The 19,905-nt window shown below is 41.7% G+C and overlaps 1 protein-coding gene across 1 annotated transcript in view; it reads right to left on the reverse strand.

The window, feature by feature from the left end:
• RAPGEF1 (Rap guanine nucleotide exchange factor (GEF) 1) overlaps positions 1-18,656 on the reverse strand; it is an 82,165-nt gene extending 63,509 nt beyond the window's left edge. The window contains exon 1 of the mRNA XM_010074966.1: positions 18,464-18,656. Coding sequence (XP_010073268.1) covers positions 18,464-18,482 — 19 coding nt within the window. The 5' untranslated portion in view covers positions 18,483-18,656. The remainder of the gene's footprint in view (positions 1-18,463) is intronic.
• Positions 18,657-19,905: the final 1,249 nt, after the last annotated feature.

Below are 19,905 nucleotides of genomic sequence, written 5' to 3' on the forward strand. Positions count from 1 at the left end.
CATGGTTTTACTTTGCAATAAAACTGTCCACTTGGAAAGTGGATTTAGCTAATTAGAAGGCAAATTGTCAATAAAGGGAAATATTTAGGGATAATTCTCATATATACAGCAACCTGTTTCTCAGATAAAGTCCAGCTCTGTTGAACAGAAGTAGATGACAGATGTCCATGCAGGAGATTTTTCTTGTAGTCACTCTCCCTACAATCCAGTGGCCTGTTTGCAAAATTGTTCGTGCATATTTCCTTTTTCCCACTTGGTAGAAGTGGTTTTATATTGTAATTTTTATTTCTTTAAAAGACACTCCCGTGGTACTACGAGGAATCAGCAAAGCAGAGGAACCAAACCTGTTCCTCCAAAAACATAAACCAAACATTTTCCATTGTAAAGCAGCAACTCCTGGTTTGTGCTCTCCTGTCAAGAATCGGGTCCACATTTGCAAAACATCCCAACAAAGAAGTGCCAGTTCCACTGAAATACCTTGTCATTCATGAACCCAGGGGAAGGCAAGTCAACTGTAGATCTAGCAGCAAAGCTCTAGGCTCACATTCAGACAATAGTCTAAACAAAGCCTAACTTAGCACCAAACAGGCATCTAGTTTTCACATAGAAATTAGCAGAACGTTTCTTTTGCCCCTTTAATGTAAAAACTGCCACCTCTGTGCCTCTGAAGTGGCTGTGTGATGGTTTTTCATTTTACACTGCCAGAAATTCATGGCACAAATGGGTAAGAGGTGGGGATTCAGAGGAAGCAACACCTGCCATCAAGTCACATGAAAAGCTAATGCAGAACAGACGCAAAAACATGTCAATATTGGCAAAGGACCTGCCCGGATGATGGCAGCCCAATTCTTGATGTCACCGTGACTGGCATTAAAGGACAAACGGACTAACTGTGATTCTGGAGCCACATAATGTTCCTATAATCGGCTTGAAACGCACCGCCAGTCAGCTGGCAGCAGATAGTAAACAGTGTGGCAAAGCTGTCCAAGCAATTATCAGGTTACTGTGAAAGAAGCAACCAATATTCACAGCAAATGACCCAGCATAACCAATATCACCATCCCTAACTAGCTCTCCAGATGTAACAGTACGAATACTTACAGTTGCTTTCAACATTTCAAACCAAGAAACCACTCCCTCATATTCTTAATTACCTCCCACAGCAAGATAGACAGGGATTTGGCATCTCCATAATGTCTTACTAGTAGAGAAATTGTCCTTTAATTTTCTAACATTAAGTCTAGTTTACCAGGCTTATTTTGTAAAATTACTAGCCAAACCAGAGTCCAATAATGAGATAATCTATTTGCAAATAATATTTTGCTTGGAGGAAAAAAAAGAAACACCGTTTTAATCTATAATACCCATAAATCACTTTATTTACAGATTACAGCTTGGGGACTCAGGGCCAGTCTAGCGACAGGATTTCTCTTCATGTCAGCAACTGCTCTCTTCGTGTGAGAACTAAAAACTGCCCGAGGACATTATAGCACTTTCACACCCTGAACCACCCATATCCCAAAGAGTCTGCCCAGTTCAGTTAGTTGTAAGCACGCTACATTTTGCATTTCTTACCATTTTAGTATTGAATGCGCTTAGGTGAATCTATGGTAACACTGGTGGAGCAGCTCTTGTTCAACTTCAAACAAATATAAACCGCTTCTTTATTGGAAAAGCTGAAGTTACATCTCCCAAGGCTTCTTTCAGAAAGTGATCATGCGGCAAAACGATGGACATGCAAGGTGAACACCAGTAAGTACAGGCAAAGTATGTCCTCCTCTCCCTAGCCATGTTCCTGCTGTTCACTTACACTGTGGCAGACACGGTTTGTTACAGGATTTTCACACGCCTAAGGAGCCAAGTCTGGCAGTGATAATTTTTTTTTAAATTTAAATAAACATTTTACTCCTATATATGCATGGTGCTTGTAAAGAGAGGCTCTGATTGTGCTGAATTACTGTATCAAGAAACAATCATCTTCAAGGTAAAAGGTAAAAGCCAAGCATGAGAAAAATTACAACAGGAAGAAGAGAAATTATATTCCAGATACGAGAGCAAACGACACTGCTTTCACAGCATGCTAAGGGCTATACAGAGCCCACTTATTGCAGATAAGACTTCAGATTGAATTTTGGAGGTCTCATCTGAAATACAGAGAGTCATAATATTCCTGGGGGTAAACAGTTTCAGAGAGCATCAGTGTTACAGGCTTATCTTCTCCTCAGTCTGTCATTTTACCTCCACAGAAGCACAGGCCAGAAAGGGAATTCCAGAGTTCAAGCCCATTCTCTTGCTGGGTCACAAAAATCTCAGCGTAACTGTATCAGACAAAAGGTCACCCACTGGGACCTGATGCAAAACAAGGAAAACCAAACCAAGAAAACGAAACAAGGAAAATCCTTAAAGAAAAAAGGAAAATCTTTGAAATAACCCATCCATCCACTTGAGTGCTGTTAATTCATAATGATCTTGAATCTTAGAGGGAGTTCTAAATTTTCCACAAAGTATGTGCTATCTTATTTAAAAAATATGACCTACATTTGAATTTCTGCATAGGAGCACAGATGTACACAATGCTTTGCATGTTAAATATGTGGCTTTAGCAGGGCTTAAATTTCACACGTGCCCATCTCCTCAATGGCAAATCTGTTCTGACATTGCTTATTGTTACGGGATCTAAAAAATATAGAGCCACAGAGAGCGCCCAACATGTGAGTTTTGATAGCAAACAGGCTATGTACAGAAGGGCTCAACAGACAGAGAAGGGAAAAAGAGGCCGATCAGTCGTCAGTCAGACGCTTTTTAATCAGGTTGAAATGCTTTGCTGCGGAGGGGGGGTTCAATCTCTCCAATCCACATTCCCATCGCTCATGCTGGTTTCTTAATTAGCAGCAAGTGGACAACAGCTGTCAGTAGCCTGGAGGCCAGAAAGTTATCAGCAAAAAGGGGCATGTGTTGAGGAGAGAGACATGGGCGCAGCCCCAGAACAGGTCTGTTAAATGCATGAGTGGTCAATACACGCAAGAGATCCAGCCGGAGCCGAAATGGCACACTGACACACGGCCTCGTACGCTGACACCGAGAGGATGCTCTTCCTGCTGGTTAGTCTGGTTGTTTTAACATATGACTAATTGCAATTACTTTTTTTTTTAATTCCCATAACAGGGACATTTAAACCGAGAATAGAAGGAAATGGGAAGGCCATCCTAATGTCTCGCTGAAAATACATGGGGTCAGTTCAAAGGCACAGCTTCAAGATTGTTCCTGAGGTTTTAAAGCATAAAAGTTGAAGCATGGGACAGAGAGGTAGAAAAGATGTTTTACTTAAACAGCAGAAAGAAACCCGAGTAGAAGATAAAAACTTAATCAGAGACAACTAGAATCCATAACCTCAAATACAGTGGAAGAAAAAAATCTCTCTCAGTAACTATTATTTGTGCATTAAATCCTACAAGCCCAAGTCATTGGTTATGACCTTACTGCGCCACATATTAGACTAATGTGGATCAAAAATAAATTTCTGTCCTGAAGAGGTGACACCCTCTGGTCACACCATGTGCTTATCTGACAGCACAACTCACTGACTCTCTGAATGATCACAAGTCTCTAGAAGAACTCAATGCAACTGTAAGCAATAAAATGTATTATTAAAATTTCCCACTGCCCATTTGTTAAGGAAAATTGCCATCACTTCAACTTCTTAAAAAAAGCCAGGCTTCTTTCAAATTTGGCTTTAACCTATCCAGAAAGCATAGATTTGGAGCAATTTTCTGAGGCTTGTCTGGCAGGCTGCAGTTCTGCCAGTTCTAAATATACACCAGCTTTCTGAGCTTGAACCTACACAAGGGAAGCGGGGCTGAAGACGGAAGCATTTCCCCAAGCTGCCAGTAGACTAGCAACACATCTAAAAACCCTCATCAAATTAAGTGCTTAATTACAACTCAGACTTTGAGACTCTATAAATTAGGATAATCTTCTGGGAAATTTATTAGTCTCCCACAAAAGAAATTGCAACATACAAGCCAAAAAAACCAAAGAGCTTGGAGAGTGTTAGCCCATCAAATCACACCTTGTACTAGATTCCTCACTCTAATTGCCCGAGAATATGGGGTGAGATCTGCAACTTCATTTCAGATTCTTGAGCCTCCGTGAAAGATTAGGATCAACATAACCGGGAGGCTAAATCATGAACAGTAGTCTCACGTAGAAAGTTGAGAAATGTTTGTTGAGAAGAGTTGATCGAAACGTGGCTGGGCATGGACCTTCTCACTCTTGACTTGGGGAATGTACTAGAGGCAGGGCCACAAAGGGCACTGCTTGGAGAAGGTCTCAACACAACCACCCAAATTTTGCCAGCAAATCGTGGCTACAGCCTTGCCGGCCCGCTGTGTTCCTCTAGGTGGCATGCTCTGTGCACACAATATTACCTGTCTCTTCCCACTAATGGGGAGATGCCACCACTACACAGCATTGTGTCTTCCACTCTCACTACCTAAGCAGATCGCAGATGCCTTAAAGACATGAACTAACAACCCACTCACAGGGTGTACAGCCCCAGCGATAAACTGAAAAGCCCACAGAAGCTTATGGAGAAGTAGACATCATCTGACCAAAGTAACAAGTGAAGTCATACCAGTAAATGAAAGAAGGGCACAAGGTGCACTCACTATTCTCACCTCACTACAAGACAGCACTCTGCATAGCCACCCATCATAAAGACAAAAGTACAGAATAAATGCTTACACAACACTCTAAAGCTCTAGATAAACACTAAGCATTACACATTTTCTTTTTTGATTCATGAACTTACTGCATCAAGGGAAATGGAATCTTGTTGTCAAAATAAACCAGAACATCCCACATTTCCCATTGCTACCACCCTCATGAGCCATGGCCCGAGAACCACATTCAACAGCAAGAGACGCTCTACTGCTTGGGCAAGATGCGTATGTATGTTCCTTTGCTGTGACATACATACCACTACTTGCTGGCACATCCCCATACATCTCCAGGACAACCCTGCTGCATCGAAACCTCATGACATAGTTCTTAGACAGGATGCACTACAAGCAACATGAGTGCATGTGACAAAAAAATTGTAAACTAAGATAAACAAAGGGCAGTGAGAGGTGGCAAAGAAGAAATCATATCCTGGTATCAAAGACAACAAGGAAGAATACAAAATGAAAAGCAATCCAAACACAGAGCTCAAATGTCAGATACAGAAATTCACTGAAATGTCCGTTAATTCAAAACAAACATTTTGGTGGAAAGCTATGGAAATCTATGTATCAGTCTCAACAAAAGTCATCTCTGTGATTAAAAACAGAGACAGATTATAACAAAAGAACCCCAACTTACTGATCAGGAAACTCAGGACAGGGGGATGACTGCAGTTCAGATGTGTGTCCTGTCTAACACAGGCTTGGTAGAACCCAGTCTGAGTAACGCTGCTGCTACCATCCTAGGAAATGCTAAAAACCATGGAGCCAGTTAAGATGCCAACTTACAGAGACAGAAACTGCTACATTAACTGAACATGGGGGAATCAAATAAATTTGTACCCTGGAGCAAGAGTCTGGGGAGTGTCCAGACAAGTCTTTACAAATATTAACTAGCCTGAAGTTAAATACCTCTCTGTAAACTATCCTACAGACTTTGATATCATAAGAACCAGAAACTTTTTCCAATATAAAATTCTGAGCGAGTGAAAATATGAAAGCAGTTCTTGATACAGCTTAACCACACTTTGGTGCTGAACATTTAAGCTTGTGCTGCTTCCTACTGATATTAAGGTTTTCACAAGATTTTTCATATGGCTTACTCATAATGAACAGCTGCTCTGGCAATTGCTGGAGTCAGCATGTACTTCCTGCCTTCAAAAAAAGTCATCAATATATCTCAGTAGAGAAAATCATACTCTCTTTAAAACAATTCATGATAGGGTTTAGATATCAACTGGCTACACGCCACCGACACTCCCTTAAACAATGGTTACACCCTCTATACAGCTAAAAATGAAATAGCTGAAAGGGAAGACGTTTTATACAAGTTCCCAGGGTAAAATACATCTGAGAACCACTGGTCTGGGACCGACATTGTTCTACTAAAAGAATAAATATCTGAGTCCAAATCGTATTTCCTTCACCACCTTCCCAGACTCCCATAAGAAGAGAATCCATCTGAGTTTTCCTTTTACACTTCTGGTGCCCTCTAACAGAACAAAATCCCAGCATTTCATAAAACTGTTAAATAAATCAGAAGTGCTGCGGATGATGATTTACCCTTTTGTTAACATCGCTTGTAGCACCAGTGAGACTGTCTGCCAGCCAAGGAGAGGTCTGAAACTCTTTCAATGTTGACTTTATGCTGAATACAAACGTTGAGTGATCTGCGTGTACAGCCAGTCCTCAACCACAGAGATCTCCTCGTGTAGCAATGCTGCTTACAATGCCACCACAGTCAGACAGGGTGTCAAGACAAACAGCATTGTATTTATTGCCTCTGTTGATTAACCAGCCCAAGAACAGCCTTTTTTCAATCACAGGCTTTGTAAGACAGTACTGAAATGTTACTGTAAGTGTTGAGATGGATGAGTCAACAGACAAAATACAAAAGCATTTGTTAAGGAGACTCTTGCTGGAGTAATTTGAAAAGCTGCACAGCTAGACAAAATGATGGTCTTTATTGACATAGCTTATTGACATAGCTCGCTCATATAGTCCTTAAGTTGGTTTTACGTTTCAGTCTTGGTTTCTGCAAGCCTTCCAGTCAAAGCGAAGCAAACACATCTACCGTTGCCTTTGCAAAAGTGAAAGATGGGTAAAGACGCATAACCAATCTGAAAATAGTTTCAAAAGTCGCATTACATACTAATCCTTCTCGCTCGAGGAGTTTACAATGGCTTTCCTCTGTATTTTGGAGTCTTTCCTTGACCTTGTGGAGTGAAAGACCTTTCAAACCACCAGGTAAATATAACACTGGGAGCCTGGGGGTCAGACCAATGCAGGAATTGTTTGCACACCAGCGGCAAGCCTCTCCTTCCACTCTTACTCAGCTGCAATGATCTCTGCGATGCCACGTAAGGTCAGTAGATTCAGGTTACTGAAAGAATGGTATTTTAAACCTGATCTCCCTCTCATCTAAAACCATCTGCAATTCATCTTTTAAGGCTGAGATTATTCATTCTGGGGGAATTATCCACTAATCAGGTTTCATCTCCAAACAAGGTCCTCACTTGCAGCTAGTCAAGAGCTCAGGCTGGCAGAGGTTTTGGCTCCCCCCGCTCTCACCGGAGGCCAGGGTAGCAAACTAGTCTCCCACAGGACAGGCTTTAAAAGAAATTTGATGGCAACTCCATGACAAAAGGCAGGTCTGCACTAAGGAAACTGGCACCAATTTACCAACCAATGCTTCACGTAGCTAAGGCACAGAGACATAACGCAAAGCTTAAAGTCACGAGTCACTTCTACTGGGCTGGGCCCTACTGCTGTGTGTGGTTTTGCCCCACCACGATTTTCTGAAGTAGCATAAAAACTAAGCAAAACCAGAATGCACAACAGGAAAAGGACGTAAGGACTCCAGTATTTACCCCAAAACACACATGCACAGAAAGAGGTCAGCACGGACTTTTGGCTTTTAAGCACACCTGCTTACTAGCCTGGCTGCTATTCTGTTCAATATTTGTCACAGTCAAGTGTGAAACTCACGAGAAGCATGCGGTCAAGTGAGTCAATACCCTGGCTTCTGCAAGTCCTTCTCCCATACTTATTATAGCCCATCCTTTTGCTTCAGCCCTGCCCCGTTCCAGCAAAGCATTTCACATCGACTGCTCATGTGCTACGAAAGCTGTTTGTTTCATTCACTCGCCCATATTATGTACCAGCACAAAATTCATTTGCATCTGCATCTCCCAGAGCAGATATCTCTGTTCTGCAGGAGCTTCAAAATAAGATGTGCCCTTCATTTGCAATTATCATACAAAAAAACCCCCCAAATCCAGGCAGACAAGTTGCCCTCTGCATTTCACCCAGAAGCCAAGGCAATTACTGCAAACCTTGCAGTTTGCATCAGTAAACACAGCAATGTAATAATTTTGGTTTATCTCCTTTTCAATTTTGAGTACTATGTAATAAAAACAAAACCAAACAAAACTCAACGGGATTTCTCCTGACAAGCAAATTGTTGAACTGGCCCAAACTCACATTGTACCCACTTGTAAAGAGAAATTCTGGAGATTCTTCAGTTGGTATGATTCAGGATAAAGGGCATTTAACAGGTGTACAAGGGAGAGTATTTTGGGAAAGAGAGATGTTTTTAATTCCCTCTAGGTTCATTTAATAAAATCTAAACATCATAGCTTATAATAATCCTGACAGACAAAGCAGGCCAGAGACAAAGCAGGCCAGACGTTCCTATCCAATACAGTATAACCATGTACTGCATGAAAACTATCCTCTACCCTCTCCTTGGGTGAAAGAGCAGGGATGGAGGAAAAGAAACCATTTACACAGAGGAGCAGAAACCTCTCTATCCAGACCCATTTGTTTTACTCGGCAAGTATTGACAGATGAGTAATGAAAACTCTGCTGCAGACACAGGCTCCTCTTCAAGGCAGCATCAGTTAACAAACCACAACCACAGCTGCAAAAATATTAAGGAATTTAACTAAATGACTCCTTCAAGGGCACAGGATTTCAGGAGGAGCCAGTTTCTGTGCTTTGTTATCATCCCAAAGGTTAAGATCGTAGTGCACAGCATCAACACAAACCAGTGCTACTTTGCTGGATATAAGAGCTTTGATTAACAATTCAATTAAATGTATACTTCTGAGTATTAATATTGCTAGCATGATTTTTTCTCTCCATTATGATATCTGAAACTTAGTATATTATGTTGCCAAAGCTTTTAGATGTGAAGTACTTCATCTGAGAAGTATTAAATGACAAAACCAAATGAAAATAATAGCAATAATAAACCCACAGCCTGTTAGCTCTCCCCACAGGACAAGCCACAGTACTGGTGACATTGCTGAGAATGGCATTCTGCATGAGTTATCGACTTTGGATGCCACTCAGATCAGGACTTCGATTAACAGCCATGTTAACAGCACATGGATGCTGGGAGTGAGTTCGGAATCAGTTATGCCTTCGCTTGATGGGGGAATTTTTTTGGATATTGCCAGTGGAGCTCCAACAGACTGGATGACCAATGGCTGTAACTTCAGAAGCTATTACTTATACCAGCCCTAAGCACTTAAAGAACTTGAGAAGCATCAAAGCAATGACATAAGCAATCAGCAACCTTCCAACATTGTTGCTGTTGTTACTAACACTCTTACACACCTTGTTGCCAGTCTCAAAGGATTTATAGATAAACTCATCTGCCCAGCTGCCAGAAATAATCCCCCAGATGCTTCCTTAGTTTTCCCATCTCTATAATTTTAACTTCAGCCAGAATAAAAAGTGTAAAATATCACATTCGGGTGGTAACCGTTAACACGGATAACTGAGGTTGACAGCCAGGTAAGCATTTTTTCCTTATGCACATAGTAAAAAGCCACAACAAACACAACAACCCCAGGCAATGATACGAGTTCCACCAATGTCTGTTCCTAAACAATGGATTTGATCCCTTGGACCTTGGTGCTCCTCAGGCTGCCAGCCAAATGGACGCTCGGAGTTCTCCTGTGTATCACTTGCGGTATACCTGATGTCTCCAGGGAGCTCTAGAAGTATTACAGTGAAATGTATACCTCAGATTTGAGGTCTAATGAACAAGGCTGTAATTCAGGATAAAACCTACGAGTAAGAGCTGCCAATGCATATTTAAAGAATTTATACAAGTGCTTTCACCCGAGACAGAGAGGAGCAAAACCATCTTTGTTTAAAGAGTACCTGGAAATACACACAGACAGTAATGAGAACCAAATTTGCTCTTTGCATGGTTTTTAAGGGTTCATCTGCCCTGACATTTTTACCAGGATACTTTGGCTTTTAGCAGCAACCCACCGTTCACTGCCCTTGACTGGCTCCTCTGAGATATCCTTTTCCAAAAGATTTTGCTTTTCCTTGGCATTCCCTTTTCCTTGGCATTCCCCATTCCAGGCCAGCCAGTTCAATTCAAGTAGTCTTTGTTCTAGCAGCAAATGAAAACATTTTTTTAATCAGTGTTTTTACCTTTCAGCCTGATGCCAAATCATCATCTGTCGGAATGCGATACCTCACATTTCCCTGGGCTGAGTGGCACAAAGGAAAGGAATGAAATACAACTATAAAAGGTCTAGTGTCTGTTCCATCTTGGGAACTAACAGCAAACTAGATAAAAATGTTGCCAGCTCGCAGACCCGCCACCAGCAGCAGGGGTAACACGTTGGTGCTACATAAGGTTCTTTCGTTAGTTCTCTCAGCAGTGACGTGCATGTGAGATGGTTTTTTTTGGAAGGCAAGGGGTCTTCTAACCCTGGTTTTCTCCTCAGAGTGTCATTGCACTGAGGGGTGAACACCATGGCCAAACAGCACGTTTGCTTTAGAGCTGCGAGAGGCTGGTGTGCCAAAGCGAGGGTGGCAGTGAAGAAATGCCTTCCCCAGCTCTGCCTCAACCAAGGACGCCGCAAGCCGTTTGCTAAATCAATACATTAATACATTCAGCTTCACATAACTACAGCATCAAGCAATAGCTAAAATCTCTTTGAATAGCTTCCCAAAAGGACAGAAATCCGCCTGGGGCTGGGATTAATCTCCCCCAAAGTCAGCTGGGTAAATGCATGGCGTTAGGGTCTACACTAGGAATGGTCACCACAGGCTTTTCCTAGAGTCTCTGGTGAAAGATGGGCATTTCCAAAGCCATATAACCACTGCTAAATCCTTTTGACAACTGCTGGAATCCACGAGGGACTAGAAAGTACTAGAACAAAAACCACACATACATTAAAAATATTTTAGACTTTGTATACACAAAATTGTATCTATTTCAGTACAGGTGCAATTTTGACCCAGCTTCACAAAACTGACTAATTCTGAGCAAGGATATTCTCAAATCACCATCGATCTCTGTTTTATGCATTTATCTTACCTTCATAAATTTAGAGGCAAAAGCTTAAATGATACAACCAGTTTTTAATTAATACAAGTGTGCTGGTGCTAGAAGTTTAGTGGAGATATGAGGAGAGGTTTCTAGGCAATAAAGAATTTATATCTGCTCATTCTTAGACCTTGCCTATACATGAAGGTTGCATCAACTAATCCAGCTGAGGTTAAACTAGAGTAGCTCACTGCACAATTTTCTCATATTTTTTTAAAATACAGTCAGATTTATCTCATGCCTTTGAATTTTACAGTGCAAGATAAACTAATGAGACAAGTTTAGACTGACAAAATGCTTATCCAACCGAATGAGCGTAAGATCATAACCTTAGTTAAATCATCAAAAAGCACACTATGAGCAGCAAAACTAGTGAAATTCTATCTATTCTTCTTCCAACACAAGAAACCTAGCTTCCTTGCATCTCCCTTGGCACCCTTCTGAACAAGACGTACCACGTGTGTTAGTGGTTTTGAAATGACACGTGTACCAGTTGGCAGCACATGGCCAAACGGAGTACGGAACAGCTACATCTTCCCTTTTGCCATAATGAAAGCACTATTTGTGGTCTCTTTGTTCTACTGTCTTCTACAGAAAATGTGCAGAAATTTAAATAAATTTCTAAAATAGATTCCTCTGCAAAGTTTGACTGAAATTGGCCAAGAGGCCCGAGAGTTCTAACAGAGGATGGACAAACCATCACTACTTCCTTCTGGAAAGATGCTACAGAGTAAGCAGGAGAGGTACAGACATAAGAAGCAAGCTTACCTCTGAGCAGATGCGCCAAGTCATGCATCAAGACTCACTGGTTCTTCTTTAAAGGGATACTGTATGTATGAGTATCACAAAATTGGCCATATTTGAGAGAGCCAGCTCATTGTAAACAATGTACTTTGAATACCACTTCTTATATTCACTAGAACGTTTTGCCAGGGTGGTTCGACAACTTTCTAAAGTGTCTCTCCTGTAAACGATAACAGACCAGACTGACAGAGAGGGAGACAGAAGTGCCACTGTTTCCAGCGACAAAGAGCAAACAGCCATTCATAGAGCAAACAGAAAAACTAAGCTGAAAACAGAGAAACTCCCCATCTCAGTTTCTGTCAGTTATGTTCTCCTAGGTATTGCTCATAAAGAGACAAGTTGTTTTTTTTTTTTAAAGTCATATGACTCTCAGATGCATAATGTTTTAGGGTATGTCAAATTTCCCCTACATAGTAGCCCTGCAGAATCAATCTGAAGCAGTAAAAGCATAAACTCAACCCCTGCACCACCCGTACCATGCTCCATCAAAAATCTGGCATCAGAGTCAGCATATGACTTCATGTGTCCTTTGCAAGGATATTTATACTGACAAACCACCTCCTGCACAAACCAGTGCTCTACATTTTCTCTAAGTCCCTGTAAATTCATAGATGAGCTCTAACTAAACCTCCTGGTAGATCTCCTTATTAGTCTTGTTTAAAGAAGTTTAAAGCTCCTTCTAATTAGAAAAGCAGAAAAAAGTACACTTTAAAAAATTAAGACAGAAAAAATATACCCAGAGAGGGATATTTAACTCATTTGTATAGGCAAGTTGCAGCACACATCACCCCCAACCATGAAATGCAAGGTTGCATTGTCAAGTGAAAAATAGAAGGGAGCCATCTGCACTTTATCTCCCCATACTCAAAGTTAATATAGTTAGAGCACAGAAAGAAAGGATATCACCCAAGGAAAACTGTGTTTTAAACAGCATTGTCCTGCTAGCTGAAGCCCACCGCTGGAGGGATTCACTGAGCCCTGCTGTCTAGAACTGGCTGGAATGTACTACACAACCGAACTAAAATATTGATTTCCCTGGGTGCCCTTTATTACATGATGCTTGGTTCGTAAAGGAAACTTTCTAAATATAGAATTCATTCCTGCGGGTAGTTTACCACCTCTTGGCCAGTACGGGCAGGACAGATTGGTAGTCTGAGGAGCACAATAAAAGCATCAAAAGGTAGGGGATAAAACAATGCATGCCGTACACCGTGAACACACTCCCTTTTCTCCCACTGTGATTATTACAGACTACCTGCAAACTACACTCTAACAGATACAGGACTACATACTCAGTCTCTGGGTAAAATTCTATCAAGGTTTAATCAACCAACCAAGTGGCAGCATGTCCTTACTCCAACTTCACCAGCTATGGGTAACTTCTACTCCACGCCCAATCAACCTTCTCAGTGGTATGAAAGCGGAACAAAAAAAATGAAAGAAACATGAAACCAAAATGCTAGCCAAGGCTTTGAATTTCCATACAGCTCATCAATTCTCAAATCTTTTAGATTACTTTCCTAAATATGATAAAATTGAAAGCAAGTGTAGGCGAACCGATTTTCCCAAATACTGTTGATACTGCATCTCCTACAGCACAATTAAGTGAATGCTCTAATACACACCATCTCCTTCTTGTACTTGTTTCTACTCACTTCTTCCTTCCTCTCAACACGAAAACATTGTCTGACAAACTCCAGAGAAGATGAGCTATGGTAGGAACTAAAACAGCAAAGAGATTTAATATGAACGGACTGTTTCAAAGCTGAAGAGTTTTAACTGAAATATGCAACGCAAACAAAACTAGACCAATAATCTGATCCATCAGCTTTCTCAGGCTGCTTCACATAATATGTGGGGACATAATTTCTCTCTCACGTAGACGAAGTTGTTTCCTCTATCAGCATCAATGTTACGTACCACAAGAAGAGATCGGAAATGTATTTTTAAGAGTGGATGCTACGGGTCAGGTAATATAGCTGTAAATCTGTCAGGCTGCAGTAATGCGAACAGCAGAACTGCAGAACATTCCTTTGGCAGCACGTCCCAACCTGCAGGATTCCTGCAGCTTTTCCGGATTGCTGAAACTCATCTTCTGTCTCTTTGCCTTGGAACAGACTCCTGTGAAAGCTGCCGGGAGCCTCTCCATGCCCGCTTTCCCTTTTTGTCATCCGTCTGTCTTTTCCTATCTGCTCTACTTGCACGCAACTTAGCTCACCATTCCCTCCTCTTCTAACATCCAGGGCTTGTGCATCTTCTCGTTCCTTTTCTGGTCTTTTCAACCATTCCATCAACATCTCCACTTGGGATGTCCTTTTTTCCTTCCTGGCCACCTTTTCATACACCTTGGAGTTCTGGGGCTGCAAATTCAAACTTGCAAAGGTGAATAAATCTAGTTTTCCTCCAACTAGCTCTCCCTTTTCCTCCAATCTCTACTAAAGCACTGAGAATGACACATTGTTCTCTATTACCATCCCCTCATCCCACTATGTTCTCCAATATTTCTCAACTGCACACCATGAAAGACAAGCTTTGGTTATTTAGCTGACAAACAGACAAAGCCGACAAATAACAAAGCTAACATTCTTGCAATGGCTACGTGATTTTTATACTCCTTCCACACTGCTTCCATGACAATGACTGAATCCTACAGTTTGCAAACATCAATAAAGAAAACAGGACAGATGCAACAGCAGAGCAGAATTTCCCAAATGTTCAGGCACTTACAGCACAGTAATTTTTTAACTGTTTTCAGAGACAAAAGCCTATTCTGTCACTAATCTGAGAAGCTGAAGGATCCCTCTCCATGCACAGGTTTTTCTCTATATAGTGTAAAGTCTTCACATGAAGAATAGAGACTGGAAGGATTCATTTCAGTGCTAAGCAACAGTACAGAGGTCACCAGCTTGGCAAACCAGCAAAACACCCCAAAGCTCCAGATCTCTAGTTTCAGCAGAAAAATGTTGGAAAACGGGACAAGTTATATCCTCTGCATGTATCCAAACTATGCAGAATGATGGGTGTGGTGAGGAGCAGGAGAAAGGAAGGCTGCTATTAAATCACCTTACCTGTGGCTCTGGCATGTAATTTGTTGTTTTTAATACACTACATAGTTCCTGGAGTTTTTTCTGGCACAAAGACAGGAGATGCTCTCTATCATCTTACCTTTGATAGGGTACAAGGACCTTCCCAATTTGACATTATGGTGACAAATCATTCCAGCTGTCACCTCTCAGAAGTCCAGATGAGAACTATCTAGACATATCCTGTAACACACAGTTGAGTGCTTGAATTAAATCTGATTAGCCATCAAATGCCTCTGCCAGGAAAAGGTATAACATCTCTCCAGTTTCTTTAAAATAAAGTTAATGTGTCCTATTCCTCCACTTGCAGGTAAGAAGCTGCAAGCTCTCCTTTCAAATGATTTGTAAGTCACCAGCAGAGCTCACTTTGCCACTTCTACCCACAGGCTTTCAGCTTTGGAATAAATAAGGGTTAACATATATATTTTTAAAAAGACCCACATCTTTGTATCAAAGTCCTTCTAATATAGCACAGATGCACTTGCAGAAAGAGTTACATCAGCTGAGGCATCAACTGAAATGCAAAATTTCCAAAAAGATGAACAAAACCCCGAGGAAACCTTAAAAAGCAGTCAGAGAGAGACTCCCTTTCCTAGGAAAAGTTTCCTCCACTCATGCAATACACTGCAACAAGTAAAGCCACACTGACAGACTACAGGTCCCTCACAAATAGGAAATGTTCTCTGCAAGTGAAGAAATGGACCTTCATGAGGGACATTTGTAGTCACAATCTTGACTGACAGCAAACTTCCACTCATCTCTCTGCTTGCCAGGAGGTTAGCAAGAGGCAGTAAGAGTTACCACCACATAAAGATCACACCAACAGATATATTTAGTCATTGCGGTTCAAGGAAAACGATTGCTTGCACTGAAAATAATTTTAGCAATTGTTTACAGTTCCTGCTTTTTCACTGACTAAGGCACAACCCAGCTGCTTCACATTCCAGTAGACTTCAGCTGTCTTTTTTCTCCACTCCTTGTCCACTTCCTTCTCACAACTGCTGTGACCATCTCAATCCTGCAGCGGTTTATCCCACGGGCTACATTTCTGAACACTCCAGGCTTCAAGCTATGCAACAGAACACCTGTCAAGCCTACGCCGACTTCTAAAAAATGCAGAATTCTGCTCTTTGTGCAGTTTTGAAGGAAATACCAAATAGTGATCATCTTGTACCTGTATTTTGCCTCTACTCAAAACTAGACTGAATTGTTGATGCTTTTTAAACAAATCACAATAAAACACACATGCAATGTCGCTATCCAAGCAGCATACAGCAGGAATGGTGCTAGAAGCCCAAGTAAGGAAGAATTGGAACCAAATTGCCTTTAGGGTTGTGAAGTGAGTCTTTAGAAGAGTTTAATTTTCAGACTCCAGGACAAGACATTTCACAGTGAATTTTTACTTCATTCAAAAACCACCAGTAGAGCAGCACTTAGCACTGGTCAGCTGTAAAACTCCTGAAAGCCCTGACTTAGACTGAGGAACGCAGTGCAGCGGTGAATGCACAGCTGAACCAAGAAAGAGTTCTGCCTAGTAACTCACCTAAAGCATAACCTAGAGAAACTGTAGAAAACTGTACAGGATTAAAAAATATGCACGATATTTTCCATAAAATGATCCAAGAGATGTTGACAGTTCAAAATATATCCTCCCCAAAAATAAGATCCCCGGGAAACTTCATGTTAATATAAAAACATTTGCAGATGCACAATTCAGAATCACGTCAATTGGCATGGAGGACTCTGAACAAACACGATGTTCCTACAAAGATGGAAATAATCTGGCCTCCTGATTTTGCCATTTTACTTAAGAACAGAGTTCTGGGATTACTGATAGATGTTTATACCACTAAAGGAGGAGACTTCAGAGATGAATTTGTTTATCAGGGAAATGCTTATGAGTACAAGGTGAAGACAACAGCATTTTCAGCCTGCTGGGAATAAACACATCCAGTTGAGACCTGAGCAGAATAGAGATAACTGACTGCACTCCAGGCAGCTAAGGCTTGTTTGAAACAGCTATCTCAACCTTCAGCAGACAGCTAGTGAAAAAGCAAGCTTACAGAGGATGTGAAAACCCTGCAAGAAATGGAGATTGAGATTGAAAACATCAATTAGAATAAACGCTCAAAGTATGGCACCCATACGTTCTTTGGTTTTAATAAACGTCATTCTTGACTGGACCTGCTTCATGGAAGAGTTTTTGTTTTAGACCTGATGGTGTCTAATTGCTCCTTTATTCTCTCTGAATTGATGCAGAATAGTTCAACTCCCTGGAGCACACAATCCATTAGGTAAATAAATACAGGGATTCACGTATTGCCATGGTAACAGGAAACCCAAGCAGAATCTCTGACGACCTCCACTCTTTCTTAGCATCCTTATCTTGGATTTTAGATCAAAACTATAAGACGAACTAGTGTGAGAGCAAATATCTCCTGAAAGCGAAGACAAAACCTCACAGTTTCACAGTAACAAAAAACCAACACTGGATACCATTCCTTCTCTTCAAGTCCATGAGGGTTCTGCTTCCAAACAGTATTTGGAAGTCTCCTGGCTGGAGCCTAATGAAAAAGGCAATCTAATACTGGGGAAAACAAAATATACGGTCTTATTCTATACTACCAGATGGCCCCTCTTCACTCCAAAGGAGTGCTCTGAATTGCTCTACAGTGACCCTTCTGTTGATTAAACAGCAGTACAGAGAGGCTCCAGAGGGAGCCTTGTCCGCTCCTCTTGGAGGACAGGATGCTAGCTGTTATCTCCAATCATTTATTATTGTTTTTTATTAAGTGCCGACAAGGTGTTTCATTTAAGGACCCAGGGAGCAGATGTATGTAAGATCTCGAGGGATCCGACCCTATAAGGTAACACTTTTTTTCCCCAGCAGCCTGACTAGATGAACATGAGAGTCAAACCAATGCCCAAGCCAATTTCAAAGTTTGTCAAGATGGCTTGTTATCAGGCAACAGCCTACTTTATTTACAACATAATGGGTTTTGCATGTATTTCCGTTCCCATAAGAAAAAAACAAATCCAAATGTACACAAATACACAGACTTTAGACCTCATAGCATTTGTTTCATGACTCCATATCCTTTGTTCTGGTACTGTATACATTTTGACAAATATTATCCCAGCATTACTGTGGTATTACAGACTGTGTTTATTTGGTGCCGCTATTAACCAAACCGTTTGTGTCAATCAGAAGTTCAAACACTCAGAAACAGTGATCAAGACTGTACTGCACTGAACAGCTGGCTTCCAGCCCTCCTTCCCGCCCCTTCCCTGTCTCTTCTCCTCCCATCTATATTTTTTTAAATACCCTTCTCAAAGAAATGAAAGTACAAGCAGTTGAAAGCGGACAGTTTCCCAGATTTACAGCTTGTCTTGTTCAGCAAATCACCACTACGATATACACCCACTAGAAAGAATGCCTCCGCATCAAGGCTTCACTCATTGCATCTTCAAACCCGTACATTTACAGCACTGACCTGGGGACGGATCCTGCATGATGTCTTGAGTTCTTCAGTGGGAGTTCAGTGTGTTGCAAGGTCGGGTCTCTAGGTTGCGCAGCGTATGATTTTTGTATGGTATTTTTGGCCTTTCTGTTCTATTGTTTATGGAACCGCACTGCGTTTGTGTGTGTCTACAGAGTCATCTTCCCGCGTTTGAACTCTTCACGCTTCTTTCTCTGGTGGGGAGTTATATTTACTATTCTCACAGGGTTATTTACTGCACGCGAATAAACAAAACGTGATCACTTATTTATACATCTGTAATTACTGTCTACAGCGCTATCAGCAGTTACTAAAATCTCAAGCCAAATTCACCTCTAGCATAAACAAGTGGCAATTATTTTAGAGCTGGCCCCAGGTCTATACACGCTTCTAACACCTTCCCTACTCAGTTACCTGCTTCCCGGACAAACAGTTGCAGCAATGTACCAGTAAGCATTGAAAAGACACAGCCAGAGACGCGAAGCAAAGCGTTATGCTGCAGTACTATGTAAGGAATCGTGCATCAGATTAACCTGTGATATTTCTGGAATAACATTTGTCCCATGATGTGATGCACACTTGCTAGACAGTAACTTAGCGCTAAGAGCTGGAAACATGCCTACATCCTACACTGAAAAGCCGGCCGCTGGGCAGCCGGTCTGCGTATCCCCGGAGGCTGCTCCAGAACCCATATCACAGGAGAACACATTCATATACGGTGCAGTGCCAAAGCCGGAACAAAGAATGATCAAAACCAGAAAGCACTGCTACCAACTTCACTCCTTTGAAACAGGAATCTTTCCTAAATCGGTGGCTGCTGTCCTGGAAAGCCGGAACGCTGTACTTCGCACATCCCGACTCAGGCTGCTACCCTGCGGTCCCCAGTAGGAAGCTGCCTAGCTCTTCCTTACAATACAAAATACAAACCAGCATTGATTTTTCTCTGCTAATTAAATGCAACATAATTAAACTAAATAACTTCACTGCTTGATTTGCAAAACACTAATTGAATCTTTAAGCATACTATTCCCGCTACAGAGGAAAACAGGGGCGTTCAACCCTCTAAAGTGACAACTGAGAACCAGACACGACTCCAGAAGCACAGAGAGACAATATGATCCGCGCTTCAGCATCTCCTCGCCAGAGCAGAGACCTCAGCAGCCTCCCCCGGCTCTGGGCGAGCACCCCAGGCTGAGGGGACAGCTTTGCAAAGAGAGAGGAAAAAAATGACCACCTTCCCTCTGACATTTGCCCACGGACTCATCTTTTCTGATCCTGCACAAACACGAGAAGAGGAAAGTTGGAGAAGTTGCCATCGATCCCTGTGGGTAGGCCCCAAAGCGTTGCAGCGCCCCGGCTCTGCTGATGCTTTGCTACACGGAAAGGACGGCAGGGGTGCGGGAAAACAAAAAAAAAAACCAACACGGAAAAAAGGA

The sequence above is a fragment of the Pterocles gutturalis genome, unplaced genomic scaffold, assembly GCF_000699245.1.
Source record: "Pterocles gutturalis isolate BGI_N339 unplaced genomic scaffold, ASM69924v1 scaffold1227, whole genome shotgun sequence".
NCBI classification, from domain to species: domain Eukaryota; kingdom Metazoa; phylum Chordata; class Aves; order Pterocliformes; family Pteroclidae; genus Pterocles; species Pterocles gutturalis.